Consider the following 17237-nt stretch of genomic DNA (forward strand, 5'->3'; position numbering starts at 1 on the left):
CGTTCAGGCGTCTTACTAATTTAACCCAAGATGCTATAATATGCACAAAATTCTCACTCCTGCATTTGTTTGATACACTTTCAGAAACGGTAATCCTATCATCATTCAGGACTATGAAGAACTTGTTGGTAGGATTTGATATGTTTATTCGAGTTTTGGATCCCTTGGTAGCTTATGTTATGCCAGTTGTTTGGATGCTGCTGAGGAAGTCTTAATTTATATAATAATGGGATTATGAATATGAGTACTAAGATTGAGTTGAGATGATATTTTTCCAAGGTGTTCCTGCATAGCAACATATGGATAGCTTTGAATATATGCATGCATAGTTTCATCTGCTGATATCTCAGTTGTGTTAAATATCTTTTAAGATTCTACAAATGTGCGAGACTGCTAGAATAGAGTGTTGAGATTGGTTTTTGTACGGTAGCCAACCATGATGTCTGGAGAAGTAGTAGGAGTGTGGAACTAAAGTGTTATTTTTGGACTCAAAGCACAAAAATTGGTAGAAAAAATAATTGATGACCATTTTATGTATAGCGCCTGCACTGCATGCGCTATACCTTAACGACACGTTTCTCCGTTAAGGTATAACGTATGCAATCCATGTGCTATACTTCTTAATTGATTGACCAACAATAATTGGTGGGTATAGCGCATAGCTTTACTGCACTGTATATATAACGCCTTTAATTAATGTGCTATACACTCACAATTATTGTACCCCGCACAGCTTTTTTGCTTAATTATATAGAATCAATTAAAATTTATTCTTTCTTAGAAAATCCATTCCGAAAAATTCGGTCCTCTGCATCCTTTTTTTATTTTCCTTTACTCATTCTGAAATATTTGTTTACTTAACTTTTTTCTGCATTTTGCCATAATGTCTGAAGAGCGAAAAATTAGGCTTGCATTATATGGTGTGTGGGGGGGGGGGGGGGGGAGGGTTTGAGGTTATCGTGAAGAATAACTCAGTACACTATAGTTGTTCTCCATAGTGTATTGTTAAATTGCCACTTACATTGAAGTAGGATAGGCTGGTATCGTTGATATGTAAAAGAATGAGTATGAGAAACATTTGGTTAATATTAAAGTAACCAGAAGATATCCATATTCTCTTACTCCGCAAGGGGTTACTTGTTATGCTGAGTTTAATATCGAAGACGATGAAACTCGAAAAGATTTTTTGAGGACTCTGGATGAACACCGAGAACTTCTTGTGATAAAAATGCTGGAAATGTACGTCAAGTCTGAAGACGTTCGGAATATTGAGGTTCCGCAAAATAAGGATAACCCTCAATCATTGAGTGGTATTTTTGTAGCAGTTTTATACGAACAAGTTCCGTTTGAAAGAGTTTGGCCAGATCTAAACTTATCTCCATGGACGAATGAAGAGCGAGGACATAATTTCTCCCCAACTTTACATAATCCACACGCCGAGTGGTAAATTTCAATTTTCCTTTGTCTTAGTATATTTTTTTTATGTATCATATTCGTACTAACACTCATATATTCCAAAGGGGGTACCGTCCATATATGAATTTATAAGCTATGAACCAACGGACAGTTGGAATATGTCCAATTTTGGTATTTTGGATCATGGTGGTCCATCCTGGAGTCATCAGCAACTCGATAATGTGCATTATGGGATTTCAACAGAGTATGAATTGTAAGTTAAAAGTTAATATACAATGTTGGGATGAATTTGAGAAATTCATTATTTTATTGGTTGTGCAGTGAAAACGAGCAACTAGAAGGTCCTGTCATTACTCAGTTGCCCGAACACAATATATATAATTAGGATTTGGCAGATGCACAGAGTCAGGAAGATGATAATAATTTTGACAACAACGCTGATGAGTCTGGAGATGATACATCCTTCCATGATGAGGAAACACGATTTACTAATGAGATTGAGAATGAGCAACCTGATTTGCCGAGGGACCATGATGCCACCAATGAGCATGCTCCATATATGCAGACTTCACCTCCTGTTAGACCTAGAGTATACAAGTCCCATGTGTCCCTTCATTCAAGGGTGATTGCCTACTTTGATCAGTTGCCCAGTATGTCGGATGTGAATTCCCTCACAAGGGATCTTGATGACATTCGAACATCAATGTGGGATGAATCTAGACTAACGGTGCTATCAAAGGATATGCTTTTTGCTAATAAAGCTCACCTTAGCAGGGTGGCGCGAATGTACAACATAAAAGAGTATCGTGAGATTGAAGTTTATGAGTCATATTCGGAAGTATATACAGTTATTTGTTGTAGATGGTTTCAAGGTTGTAGATGGATATTGCGTGCGAGAAAGTTAAAAACAAATATGTGGATTGTGGGGAAATACATTGGCGCCCACACTTGTGATATGGGTACAGTTAGTGAGAATCATTTTAACTTAAATGTTGACTTGATTTCTCTTGTCTTGATTTTACACATTGAATCGTCCATAAGGTACAAAATTAAAGAGTGTATAATATTTGTCCACCATGTATATGGTCGTACCATTACCAAAAGAAAGGTATTTCTCGGGCGTAAATGTGTGTTTGAGATTGTTTATGGTAATTGGAATAAGTCATTTGCCGCTCTACCCAGGTACATGGCTGTTTTGCAACACTTTAACCCCAGACTGTTGTTGAATGGAAGCTTGAGTGGAGACTGAGAATAGCAGAATTCATATTTAGATATGTGTTCTGGACATTTAAACCAACCATTGATGGTTTTTTGCATTGTTGGCCGGTAATCTCCATAGACGACACTCATGTCTATGAAAAATATGATATTAAGATGATCGCCGTTGTAGTAGATGCTAATGGAAGCATTTTCCCCTTGCATTTGCTATTTGTGCCAATGAAAGTCAGAGACTTGGACATGGTTTTTGAACCACTTGAAGGAGCACGTTGTCAGACAACGTTCAGGTATTTGTCTAATATTTGATCGACATAGTGAAATTTTAAGTTCTGTACAAACTTTGGATGCCTGGCAGGAATCGTATGCATACCACCATTACTATGTTAGGCAAGACCAAATTTCAGTGGGCTCATCCGAATAAGAGCTTGCATGATTTAATATGGATGACTGCAACAGATCATCAAGAGTGTAAATTCAGGAGGCGAATGGAATTGATTATGCAGGAAGACCTAGAAGATTATCGTTGGTTGATGTGACATAAGATTGATAAGTGGACTTTGCATAAGGATGGTGGTAGAAGATGGGGAATTTTGACTACAAACGTGTTAGAGTATTTCAACGGGTTGTTGAAGTCTGCCCGTGGATTGTCTATCACTGTCATGATGCGGATGTCATTCAAGTAAATGGCGGAGAGGTTTGTTGAAAGATCCCGAAGTGCATTGTCCTTGTTGGAAAAGGGTGTTCAATTTATGCCACAACCGATGAAACGATTTGAGAAATATAGGAAACGAGCACAGTGGCATACATTTCTGTAGTATTGCAACGAGCGGAATATTTTTGAAGTTTGCACTAGTCTGCATCAAAACCGCGAGAATAATACCCACATCATCAATGAATCCAGAATATTATGTTCGTGTGGGAAATGGTAGATCTATCACTTGCCATGAAGTACTTTCAACATACATGTTTTGCGGTGACGAGGTATGTTGATAAAAAATATAGTGTTGCTGCATACATAAACACCTATAGTGGCCACTTGTAACCAGTGGGTGCTGAGCATTATTGGCCGCCAGAACCACTTAAAATAGTATGTAACAAGGATAATGTGCGTCACCGGAAAGTGCAAAAAGGAACGCAGATACGAAATCAAATGGATATTAGTGATACCGTTTATGCGCGTAAACATGGTATATGTTTCCAAACAGGACACGATCACCGTAGATGTCCTTCAGTTGGTTTGGAAAGTGGTGGTAATTCAGCTCCCGGTGGTAGTTCATCCAATGTGCCTAATTTTTAAGGATAAACTTAGTGTTTTGTTGCAGTATTTTTGTTGTACTAAATGTTTGTAATGGTGTTGTTTGTAACATTTATGAAATAAAATTAAGTTTCCAATAGGCTTAAATCTAATTGACATTTAGCATTGAAGATTTAATACAACAATTAAAAATAACTTCAACAAATAAATAACGATTTTCATTTGCCATTATCGTCATTGTCTAACTCTATTTTATTGTCATTGTCTTCATCTTCTTCGTCAATACCTTGTATTCATTCGTCCAGACCGAGGACATCATAATCTAGGCCCTAGTTGACACACATTTCTCGTATTTCATCGCTATCATCAATAAGACCACTTGCTTGATTTCTACAACAATATGGGACTCCTACGTCCAACGTCTGCGGTAGAAACTTAGGTAGTCTCTCTCACTCGACAACTATTGGAAATACATGATAATTAATGTCTCTATGCAATTTTTCAGTTTTTAATAAATCCCAATACTGATCCGCCGTTACTTGCAGGTAGTTAAGATCATCCAGTGCATGATGAACGACTAATGCCTTTTCTATCTCTAAAATCTCCTTCATCAAATGCCGAATCACTTCTGGTTCATCTTTGTGTGTGTTTGTTTGGAAGGTTGCAGATAGTGCCTGTGGTACAACTAGCCCATGCCAATGGCATAGTATTTCATAATCACATTTTTTTGAGTAAAGGGGAATTCATTGTAGTTTTTCACCCCAAATTCGCATACCTTCGGGTTTTGTAGAATGCGCTTCCACCTCAATAATGTGCCTTGCAACTTTGAGATCAGTGTGTATATTGATAGACTTATTTTCCAAGGGACGTAGAACACCATACCACTTGTCATCCATCAAATCAGCATAGCAACCTAGCATATTTTTTTCAAGGTAGGGATCAATTGTGTTATGACGTGTTCCATGTGGATCTGTTGAACTACCTTCATCTTTTTGCCTCTTCTTAAATCACTTATTAAATGTTAGTGGTATTTCAAAAATAGATGTTGTAATGGTTCTTGAAATAGTTTTTGATTACTGAAATGTTAGTTCAACTTAAAAAGAACTAAACTGCACGAACTTCTATGTTAAACGTAGCGCATCACCAATATGTGTTATGTGTATTGTCATGTCGATCTGAAAAGGCTGCACTGACTTGTACCGTAAAGAATCATTAGCACATGAAACGTAGCGCATCACCAATATACATTAAGGGGTCGTTTGGTAGGGTGCATAAGAATAATGCTGAATAGGGTGTATTAGTAATGCTGGTATTAGTTATGCTTGCATTAGTTATGCTGACATATTTCTTATCCATTGTTTGGTTTGATGTATTAAAGCATTGCACAGTTTCTAAAAGAATTGTTTGTTTACAAAAATGCCTTCAAAACTAGTCCACACCCTAACTTTTTAAAAGAAACATATGTTGAGAAATGTTTTTATATGAAAAAGTTTTAAAAAAATTATTTTATTTGTCTACCTATATTGTAAAATAAAATTAAATATTTATTTATAAAAAAAGAAATATGCTAAGTATATATTTATTTACTAGGGATATAATTTTATTTCTCACTATTTGGATTATTTTGAACTTGAATTAATATATTAACTAGCATATTTTAATCAAGCATAAATTTTGAAGGACAATTTTGTCTTTAACTAAGCTAATGCATGCATTAAAACCCATTGCATTGCTAATACCATTGTTTTCTATGCATTAGTTATGCATAGGATAATACCAAATAAGATGTATAACTAGTGCTTGCATAACTAATGCATAGGTTCAAAATGTCTACCAAACAATGTATTATTAATACACAAAGCTAATGCATGCATTAGCTTATCTAATGCATCCTACCAAATGACCACTAAGTGTATTGTCATGTTGACCTGAAAAAGTTATTAACTTGAAAAAGTTACACCGACTTGTACCGTAAAGAATCATTAGCACGCGAAATGTAGAGCATCACCAATATGCGTTATGTAACGTAAAATCACTATTAGCTGCCAATAAAACCCCAGCGCATTTTGCATTATTATTTGCGGCGTAACCAAACAAAGAAAACAACTTTCCATAAATTTTTCAAGTTTGAGCATTACGTCATGTTTGGACGCAATGAAGTACCAAGGTTTTACTGCGGTAAACGTGCGATTTTAAATCCATGTTGGCCAAATTACGATCTAGGACGCAGACATTAGATGTGTAAACAAGTTGTAAGTTATTATTATTGAAAGTTATGTTGGTTAATAGATTATTTATAATATGTTAATTAATAGTCTTTTGTTGACATCCCCAATTGTAGGACGAAAATCAATGTAGTTTTGAAGAACAGTATGATGAACTCATTAACTAGGACTACAAGGCACTCCAGATCTTGAAACTTCAATCTTTTAGTTTTGGAATCTGACCGGTAAGTATGAACTCCAGATCTTGAAACTCCAAGAATAACTTGCGACAATGAAGGAGAAACTAAAAGAAGCAGAAGAAAAAAATAATCGATTGGAACAAAAATGTCACGACCCATTTTCTGAACAAGCCGGGACCGGCACTCGATCACTAAACATGACCGAGCGGACCATCTCTGCTTATCAAATCTATTATAACCTCAAACTTTATATGCCACAAGGCACTACTGTAACCAAACACTTTTAAATAATTTAAATATCTAAAATAAGCCAACTTCAAAACTTTATTCGTAGTAACCAATAAAATGCTGCTAAGTTATTATCAAAAATATCTGAATCTTAACCCAACGACTATGTCTATGAAGCCTCTACTGATAAACTGACGCACTGCTCAGGACATGAGATTTCCTGGCCAGTTCTCTAAGTAACAAAGAAATAACTAAATAAAGATGACTCTAAGGAATACTCCACGAACAGAAGCGGAGCTCACCAATAGTACTGGAAGAGAAGGAAGTCCTAACTCGTAGCCTGCTCGCCTGCAAATCCGGTTCCTACGTTGTACCGCAGACCAACGTAGGTTCCCAAAAGAGAACGTCAGTACTATCCATTGTACTCAGTGAGTCTCAACAACGGGGGCGAAACTTTAATAACATATACATTATGAGCAAATGTTCTAAATGCATGTAAAACATAAAGCTTATAAGAATAATTCTAAATAATTGCATAATAGCAGTTTATGAATATTCTTAAAGAAATTCTTTTCTTTTTCCTTCTTATAAAAAAAATACTTCACTTTATACTTTGGGAGTTCCAACTATCCTGACTTAATTCTGTCTCAGTCACCGTGTGATCAGCACGGGTTCGATCCCAACCTGATCGAATAGGCCCAATCCACGAGGTGGCACTCGCTTCATGATTCTCAGCGCTCATGTCTCATACCTTAGCATGGATAAGTAAGTTCTCAGCACGAGACCCTCGGCTCGTGTGCTCCCTACTTTGGCACAAGTAGTTTCAGGAAGTCAACACCTTAGTCAGGACCCTAGGCCTGGACGATGACCCCTTCTCAGAATAAAGGATACTCCCCAAAAATCTTTTCTTTCTAAAACTTCTTCTTGTGACTTTTCAAGTCTAAATCTTTTATACATACTCCTACTGGTATCCTTAAATGTAAGGCATGACAAAAGAATGAAAGAAACATTCAAAAGTATTTATAAAGGTTCTTGATCCATCATGAATTTTCAACATGAAAATGGCATATAAGAATAACATAAAAATCTAAAATTTATGCACATATATCCAAATAATCATCTAAACTTTAGCTAGAAAATAATTCTAAGCTAATATGTACTTACTACTTCCATTAAGTATATATTAACTCTTTTATGCAATTCATCAAGCACCTTGTGTGCGTACTTTTGTGAGTTAAACCACTTTAGTAGAGAGTTATATCAACTCACCTCAAAACTTCTCGAGCCAATACGTAGACCCCAGTCCAATTGACACCAGTCAAACAATCGATTCTACAACAACCAATGCATTTTAATCAGTTTTAAAGTTTCACACCTAAACGTGAAATTTGTTGTTGATATAGAGGAAGAAGGAAATTAACTATTCTATTCTTACCTACTACTACTTTAAGATAATTGAGAATAGGAAATTCTATGTACCTGAGTTTAAGAATTAGTGATTGGTAAGAACCCTAAAATTTTATTTGCCTGCATGAGTACCTGCTAGGACATGTTCTGTTTTTGTTTTGTGCACAGAAGTCCTTTGTTCTAGTTCCCTGTAACCCCTCTTTCCCAAGGCTTAAGGCTTAAGGCTTTAAGCCTTCTTATTTTCCCTACAATAGGCAGATCCACTCAATGGGCTTTAAGCCCAATTCTTACGTCACTTTGTTTTTTTATTCAATCTTTTTTTTTGGACTTAACAAATATTTAATGGTACCAACTTTCAATAATTAATAATATTAAAACTATTAATATTTTCCTAATTGCATATCCAATTATATATATATATATATATATATATATATATATATATATATATATATATATATATATATTTCACTATAGGCAAGATAAAAATAATAAAAATAGTAATAATTTAGTTCTATAGTTAGCGTGTCTCTAAACTTTTATAATTTGAGGAGTGTTACAATCTTCCCTCTTTAAAAACATTCATCCTCGAATGTTGCTAGGGCCTTATTCTTAAGCTAACAATCATCCCTTAGGTCCTTGATCCTCTTAAGTTTTCTTAGCACTACTCACTTTTCCAAGGGACTCAACATTTTGGCTAACTCCTTAAATTTTCAAAAATTTCGGCAGAGTTTTCCTTGTAAATTGGACTATCCAAAAAAATATCCCTGTCACAAATACCATAACTACACCAACAACAACCAAATATACCATAACAGGCCATTCATAGGCACCATATACATCTCATAAATTAATTACTCACACTCCGGCAAGGAGTACCACAATAACTAACAAGAATCTAAAGCACAACAACTTTAGCACAAGTAAATCACTTTAATGAATTAAACATACTACGACATAAACTAAATTACTACAACAACTAACTATAATCTTGGAAGGATAGAAATACTTGCTAACTTGTATTTAAATAATTAAAATATAAATGTAAAACCAAACTTAGGTTCACCTACCTTGTTACTCAAATAAATAAGGATACTTCTTCCTCATATCTTCCTCGACCTCCCACGTAGCTTCTTTTGAATCATGATTACTCCACAAAACTTTTACCGATGCTATATCTTTTGTTCTCAACTTTCTTACTTGTCTATCGAGGATTTCTATAGGTACCTCTTCATAAGTCAAAACTTCTTTAATTTCTATGGTATCGACAGGTATTATATGCGACTAATCATGAATGTACTTTCTAAGCATAGACACATGAAAGACAGGATGAACAGAGGACAACTCAACGGGTAGCACTAGCTTATAAGCCACGTTTCCTTTCTTTTCTAGAATTTCATAAGGTCCGATAAATCTAGGGCTAAGTTTCCCTTTCTTACCAAACCTCATAACTCCTTTCATTGGTGAAACTTTCAAAAACACCTTATCACCAACCATGAACTCTAACTCATGATGCCTCTTGTCAGAATAAGACTTTTGACGACTCTGAGCCGCTTTAAGTCTTTCTCTAATTAGTTGAACTTTCTCCAAAACCTCACAAACAAACTCTGGACCAATCAACGACACCTCTGCTGGTTCAAACCAACCCACTGGAGACCTATATCTCCGCCCATACAACGCTTCATAAGGAGCCATGCCAATGCTGGCCTGATAGTTGTTATTGTAAGCAAATTCTATAAGTGGCAAGTGATTATCCCAATTACCTCCAAAATCTATAACACACGCACGCAACATATCTTCGAGAGTCTGAATGGTCCTTTCTGCTTGGCCATCGGTCTGTGGATGAAAAACGGTGCTTAAATTGACCTTGGTACCTAATCTCTTATGAAATGCCTGCCAAAAATGCGTTGTGAACTGAGGGCCTCTGTCAGATATGATTGAAACTGGAGTACCATGCAATCAGACTATTTCTTTGATGTACAACGACACATACTGCTCTGCGAAATCTGTCGTCTTTACTGGTAGGAAATGCGCGGACTTTGTCAATCGGTCTATAATAACCCAAATTGAATCATGTTTACAACTCAATTAATAATATTAAAACTATTAATATTTTCCTAATTGCATATCCAATTATATATATATATATATATATATATATATATATATATATATATATATATATTTCACTATAGGCAAGATAAAAATAATAAAAATAGTAATAATTTAGTTCTATAGTTAGCGTGTCTCGAAACTTTTATAATTTGACGTACAAACAATTTCAGTGGTTGAAGCATAGAATAATGAGCGATAGTGACTAAACAAACACATGAATGCGTTAAGTGTAGTTTTTTTATTTTTATATTGTATGTGTCATGTATTGTATGTATTTTTAACGAATTTAAATTTATGTTAATCTGTCTTATTTTATTGTGTTCTAGGTTTAAACTAATAAATAACCTGAAAAATAAAAACACATACGCAAATTATGCAAAACATCAATAATTTTACTATTAGATATTTAATGTCATATATACAACTCAAAATACATATAAATGAGTCCCACAACCTGTATGCTTTAAAGATTGGCTGGCCAGAGGCGCATATCATCCCGCCCAATTACGCTATCAGGATCATCCTCATTATGTTGCCTCTTCATCGGATGATGCACTACAGAATGATCGTCAGTAAGGCTAGCAGGCTCAGTAGAAGCGCCCGTTGGGCCATCAGTAACCTACAAAATATTAATATATTTAGTATATGAAATATAGAATACTAACGAACGTGTTAGCAAAATTTTTTTTAGTCATACCATGGTCTCAGCGAGCTCCTGAATAAGATCATTCGTCTCCGGCAAGCGAGTATAGCACAATGTGGCCTCCGTGACGGGTGATGACGAAATCTTTAAAAAAATATAAACATTTTAGATATTACTGACTAATCTATAAGGTAAAAACAAATTGAATTGATAGTAATACAAACAAACCTGCGCCTGAGTAACCACACAATGCTCTATGGGAACTCCGAGGTGCACTGTAGTAGATGTAGGTTGTGACATCTCAACCCGATATGATGTCTCCTTATCTGTGCCTGAAAGATCCTTAGCATCCCTCAATGATGAGCCATAACTCAGTCGTCGCCTGATAATTGTAGATTTTGATCACTTATTAGTATCTTTTTACTTTAGTTTTAGTCTGAAAGTATTGATTTATGTTCCCAAAACTAATGAAAGTGTGTAAATTGTAGGAACGTTGGAAATTTGGGCTCTTATGAAGAAATCTGACTCAAAAGGAGTGTTTTGACTCACAAGGCAGAAAAGGGCACAATACACAAGAAGTGCGGTTCGCAAAGGTATTTCTGCAGTCGCAGAAGCAAGTGCGGACTGTAGAATTCCCTCGCGGTCGCAGAACTGGTGAAGAAGCCCAGCGGTACTTCAAGCAGAAGTGCAGACCGCACATGAATTGTGTTGCGCAAAACATGGTCTGCACTGACAAGAATTCAAAAAGTTTAGAGATTGTGAAAATGACCAAGACTGAAGCCTTGCCTAAAGTGCGGACCGCACAAGAATTTTGCAGCCGCAGACAAAACAGCGCGACTACAAAATCTAGTTCCTTGTAAGACCAAGCAATATGCGGACCGCACATGGAATTGTGTGGTCGCGGAACTTCTCGAGGGGCATTTTTTTCAGCAAATTTTGGACCACTACAAATAGATGGGAATCACATTTTTAGATCAGGTTTTGAAGTTCAAGCAGCTGTAGCCATTGTAGTTTTCCATTTTAGGAAATTTGTGATCATTTTGGGATAAAAACATCATAGTTTATCATTTTAGTCTTATATTATGAGTTTAATTAGTATTTGTTCTTCTCTTTCTTCATTTTCTACTATGAGTAGCTAGACATTTACAAGGGCTATGACCCAACCCTAGTGTATAAATCTTATGGGTATTTAATTTAATGCTTGTTTATGATTGGTGTTTATTATTTGGCCTTGGTTATACTTTAATTTTAGAATTAATAGTTGCAAATATTGATTCATGCCTTTTTGACTTGGTCTTTAATTAAGAAAGAGGGACCTAGACTAGAAAAAGTTGGCTAACAAGAAATTGGGTTACTTGAGGATTTGATTAGCCTAATTAAAAAGTTTGAACTAGAGATAGGAAAAACCCGACTTGAGCTCATATCAACTATTTAGCATGATACTCATTTGGACTTGAGAAAACCAAATTGGGCAAAATTACTCTATGACCGAGAGATGTTGAGTGGATAACATAGAGTTGAGAACTATAATACACCCCGATCTATAAAATAAGTGTTTACATACTTAACCCATTAGACGAACACCTAGGTGAAGGTCACATCTATAGACTTTTTAACCATTTGGTAAAAATAACAAAAATAATCACTCGCCTTCTAATTTCTTCTCATTAGTTTAGAATTGTTAGTGTTAATTTAGAAGTAGAAAATAAAATCCCTTATTTGGAAGTGAAATTTAGTTATTTTAATTACTCTCATCAAGTGTACATCCTGACATCCATATTAAACTCCCTGTGGAAATCGACCCCAGCTCTTGTTAGGTACTATTCTTTCAACAACTGTTTCCACTCACTATTGAGTGGGATTGGACGTGGATTAGTTTTTGGCATTGTTATCGGAGATTTAAAACGGAGTTAGCTATATATTTGAGTGTGTTTTTGGAATATCTTCTTTCCCTTCCACGTTACTAACCTTTTTAAGAAATTATAGGTAAAAACATGGCGAACACTGATCTTGGAAATTTTCCTTTAAGGGAATTGGACGACGATGAGGAATAAGTAGAGGAGGTACCTTTTGAGCCTTAAGCCAATTGGAGCCGGGTACCACATGAAAACGTGCCCGTTCCACCCCCACCTCCACAACGAACGGCTCCACACCGGATATTGCCCAACGAAGGTTATGCTTGTGCAATAGTCCCTCCTCATATTAGGGTAGACAACTTCCAAATCACCAATGTGATGCTCACTTTGCTTGAGAAACGGGGCTTCTTTACCGGTGCTCCAACTCAAAATTCTTATAAACATTTGACGGGCTTTGTTGATACATGTTGGGCGAGCAAGCAAACTAATGCTTCCGAGGATGCATTGAGGCTAAGGTTTTTCCCTTCTTTTTACGGGGGAAAGCTTTAGATTGGTTGGAAAGATTGCCGAACCATTCAATTCACACTTAGGATGAGTTGGCGTAAAAATTCATTGCTAAGTTTTTCTCTCCTGGGCATATGGCTACATTTCGAGATGAGATCTTGGCATTCAAGCAAGACCTGAATGAACCACTACACGAAATATGGGAGCGCTATAGAACAATGGTTAAGGAATGTCCCAACAATGATATGACGAAATACAGGATTCAACAAACCTTTTATCGTGGTATTAACACAACCAACCAATGTGTAGTGAATCAACTAGCCTGTGGGAACTTTATGACTACGCCTTATGGGGAGGCGTGTGAAATCTTGGATGAGATGGAGGAAATGTCGTCGGCTTGGCAATCCCGGGCCAATGTTCCGCAAGGTGATCCGAATATGATCCACCTTCACAAAGAATTGCAAGACCATGGGCAAGCCATTATCGAATTGACCACTACCATGATTCAACTAGCAAATGCCCAACTAAATCAAGTGCAAGCTCTTAATCAAGTTAATGCTATGGAGAGAGTGAATGTGTTGGTGAATGAGAGGAGGAACAAAGGTGCAAACTCGAGTGGAGAACTATGTACAAGATGATGGTGGTTTTGAGTAAGATGATTCTTATAATGAACAATTTTCAAGGTCAAAGAAACAACTTCCAAGGCCCAAACCAACAACAATGGCGACCACAAAACAATCATGGCAGTTGGAATTCTAACAAACAAGGGAATTCTCATACCAAAAACAATCAAGGAAAATGGAGTGGAAACAACCAAGGAAATTGGGGAGGCAACAATCAAGGTGGATAGAGTAACATTCAAGAAAATTGGGAATCGGGTTTTCAAATGCCCCCAATATATCAACAATCGAGAAATCCACCTCCTTATCCTTCCCATGGTTCAAGTTCTTCAAACAATGAGATGGGACGTATTAAAAGTATGTCCAAGCAAATGATGGAAAATAATGCTGATTCTGATGCCCAACTTGCCTCACACAACACATCAATCCGCAATCTAGAAGTTCAAACGGGGCAAATCTCTCAATCTTTAAATTCTCGTCCTAAAGGGGCACTACCAAGTGATACGATGGTAAACCCAAAAGGCAGTAACAATACGGGGCATGCCGTGGCGGTTATCATAAGAAGTGAAAGAGGCAGGAATGCACCCACCTCAAGTGGAATGCGACTTGTTGATGATGATCAAGTGATGCAAGAAGAAGAGATCCCGAATAATGTTGTTCAACCTAATGAGAAAGTTCAGATTGATATTGATGATAGTGTGGAAGAGACTCAAGAGGAGGTGAACCCGTCTAGGGAACACATTATTGACATACCGTAGCCGGTAGTGTAAAAGTCTATGCATAATTGCCTAAGACTCCATTTCTATACCCCCAAAGACTTTCCAAGCAAAATGGTGAGAATCAATTCAAGAAGTTAGTTCAAATGATGAAGAGTCTTTCAATCAATGTGCCATTGGTCGAAGCTTTGGAACAAATGCCCGGTTATGCAAAGTTTATGAAAGATATTGTGATAAAGAAGCGGTCAATGAATTTTGAGACCATCAAAGTCATTCATCAAATGAGTACAATTGTTCATTCAATGGCTCCTATGTTGGAGGATCCCGGTGCTTTCACGATTCCTTGTACAATGGGAAGTGTCGAGTTTGCTAAAGCTCTTTGTGATCTTGGGGCAAGTATAAATTTGATGCCCTTTTCGGTTTTCAAGACTTTATGGATTGGGCAACCAAGGCCTACCGCTATGAGATTGCAAATGGCCTATTATACCATGAAGAGGCCATTGGGTATGATTAAAGATGTTTTGGTTCGGGTTGATAAATTCATTCCTCCAGCGGATTTTGTCATTCTAGATTGTGAGGTTGATTAGAGGTGCCAATTATTCTTGTGAGACCTTTCCTTGCTATGGATAAGGCTATTTGCGATGTTAAGGCCGGAGAACTCACTTTCCGGGTTGGTGATGAAAAAGTGGTATTCCATGTGTGTATGTCCATGCGACAACCAAATAGCAATGAGGTGTGTTCTTTTGTGGATTTGGTGACCGATGTCATTGTTGATGATACAAGTGCTACAATCAATGTTGGTGATATGTTGGAGGTCGTCTTACTTAATTATGATGATGACGAGATGGATGTCTTCATGGAATGTGTGAACTTTTTGCAAGGAATGAGGTTGTACAACTATGCACCCTAGAAATTGTCCTTGGATCTTGAAAATAGGAAGACTCCTTCTATAAAGCCTTCTATTGAAGAGCCAACTACCTTGGAGTTGAAGCCATTGCCTCTATATCTTTGGTATGAATTTCTTGGCCATTGTTCTACTTTATCGGTTATTCTTCCTCTTATTTGACTAACATGCAGGTAGATTCCACATTGGCAATGCTACAAAAGAGGAAGAAGACTATTGGGTGGACCTTGGCAGATATTCGGGGTACAAGCCCTGCCTTTTGCATGTATAAGATAAAGTTGGAGGATGGTGCTAAACCATCTATTAAACATCAAAGACGACTAAATGAGGCTATGAAAGAAGTTGTGAAGAAGGAGATTATCAAGTGGTTGGATGTCGGGGTTGTCTACCCCATCTTCGATAGTTCATGGACTTCTCCGGTTCAATTTATCCCAAAGAAGGGGGCATGACGGTGGTCACCAATGATAATAATGAATTAATTCCTACAAGAACAGTGACCGGTTTGAGGGTATGTATGGATTAACGCAAGCTCAACAAAGTCACAAGAAAGGATCACTTTCCACTTCTTTTCTTAGATCAAATGCTCGATAGATTGGCCGGCCGTGCTTTCTATTGTTTCCTTGATGGGTACTCGGGCTACCAAAAAATTCTCATTGCTCCGTAAGACCAAGAGAAAACAACCTTTACATGTCCCTATGGTACTTTTGCTTTCAAGCGGATTCCATTTGGTTTGTACAATGCACCGACAACTTTTTAAAGGTGTATGTTGGCTATTTTCACGGACATGGTGGAGGACTACCTTGAAGTTTTCATGGATGACTTCTCGGTGGTTGGGGATTCTTTTGATGATTGTCTTGCAAATTTGGACAAAGTGTTGGCTAGACGTGAAGAAACTAATTTGGTACTCAATTGGGAGAAATGCCATTTTTATGGTTGAGGAAGGTATTGTCCTTGCCATAAAATCTCAAGGAATGGGATTGAAGTTGACAAAGTAAAGATTGAGGCAATTTCTAACCTTCCACCCCAACTTCGGTGAAGAGCGTGCGGAGTTTCTTAGGCCATGCAGGTTTTTAGCGGGGCTTTATCAAAGATTTCTCTAAGGTGGTGAACCCGTTGTGCAAGCTTCTTGAGAAGGATGCCATGTTTAATTTCAATGATGATTGCATGAGAGCTTTTTAATTGTTGAATCTCAAGTTGACAACTACTCCCATCATCACTGCTCCAAATTGGAGTGTGCCTTTAAACTCATATGTGATGCAAGTGACGTAGCGATTAGGGCTGTTTTGGGGAAATGTATCAACAAGATTTTCCATCTGGTCTACTGTGCTAGTAAGACCATGAATATTGCCCAATACAACTATACCGTTACAGAGTAATAGATCCTTGCTATTATGTTTAAAATTGAGAAGTTCCACCCATACTTGATGGGTGCAAAGGTTATTGTCCACACGGATCATGCGGCGTTTCGTTATCCTATGACTAAAAAGGACTCCAAAGCTCAATTGATGAAATGGGTGCTCTTGTTACAAGAATTTGAGATTGACATCCAAGGTAAGAAAGGTAGTGAAAACCAAGTGGCGGACCACTTGTCTTGTTTGGAGGAGGAGGGAAGGTCGCATGATGGCCTTGAAATCAATGACTCTTTTCCTGATAAGCAACTTTTGGCAATTTCAATGAAAGAGGTGCCATGGTTCATGGACTTAGCAAATTTACTTGTGTGTGGAATCATTCCGGATGAGTTCTCTTCAAGCCAAAAGAAAAATCTCAAAAGGGATTGTCGATATTATTATTCGGATAAACCATACCTTTTACAATATTTTTATGGATGGGGTGATTAGGAGGCGTGTATCAAAAGAAGAGCAAGGTGATATTCTTGGGGCTTGTCATTCTTCGCCATATGGTGTTCATCATGGTGGAGCAAGAACGACAGCCAAATGCTTACTTGTGGTTT

General features: G+C 37.0%; 1 protein-coding gene across 1 annotated transcript; it reads left to right on the plus strand.

The window, feature by feature from the left end:
* The first annotated feature begins 14531 nt into the window (after positions 1-14531).
* Positions 14532-14969, plus strand: LOC138870925 (uncharacterized). Its single transcript, XM_070148768.1, has one exon. It carries the CDS (start codon positions 14532-14534, stop codon positions 14967-14969), a length of 438 nt encoding a protein of 145 aa, XP_070004869.1.
* The last annotated feature ends 2268 nt before the right edge of the window (positions 14970-17237 follow it).

Source organism: Nicotiana sylvestris, chromosome 6, assembly GCF_000393655.2.
Source record: "Nicotiana sylvestris chromosome 6, ASM39365v2, whole genome shotgun sequence".
NCBI classification, from domain to species: Eukaryota; Viridiplantae; Streptophyta; class Magnoliopsida; order Solanales; family Solanaceae; genus Nicotiana; species Nicotiana sylvestris.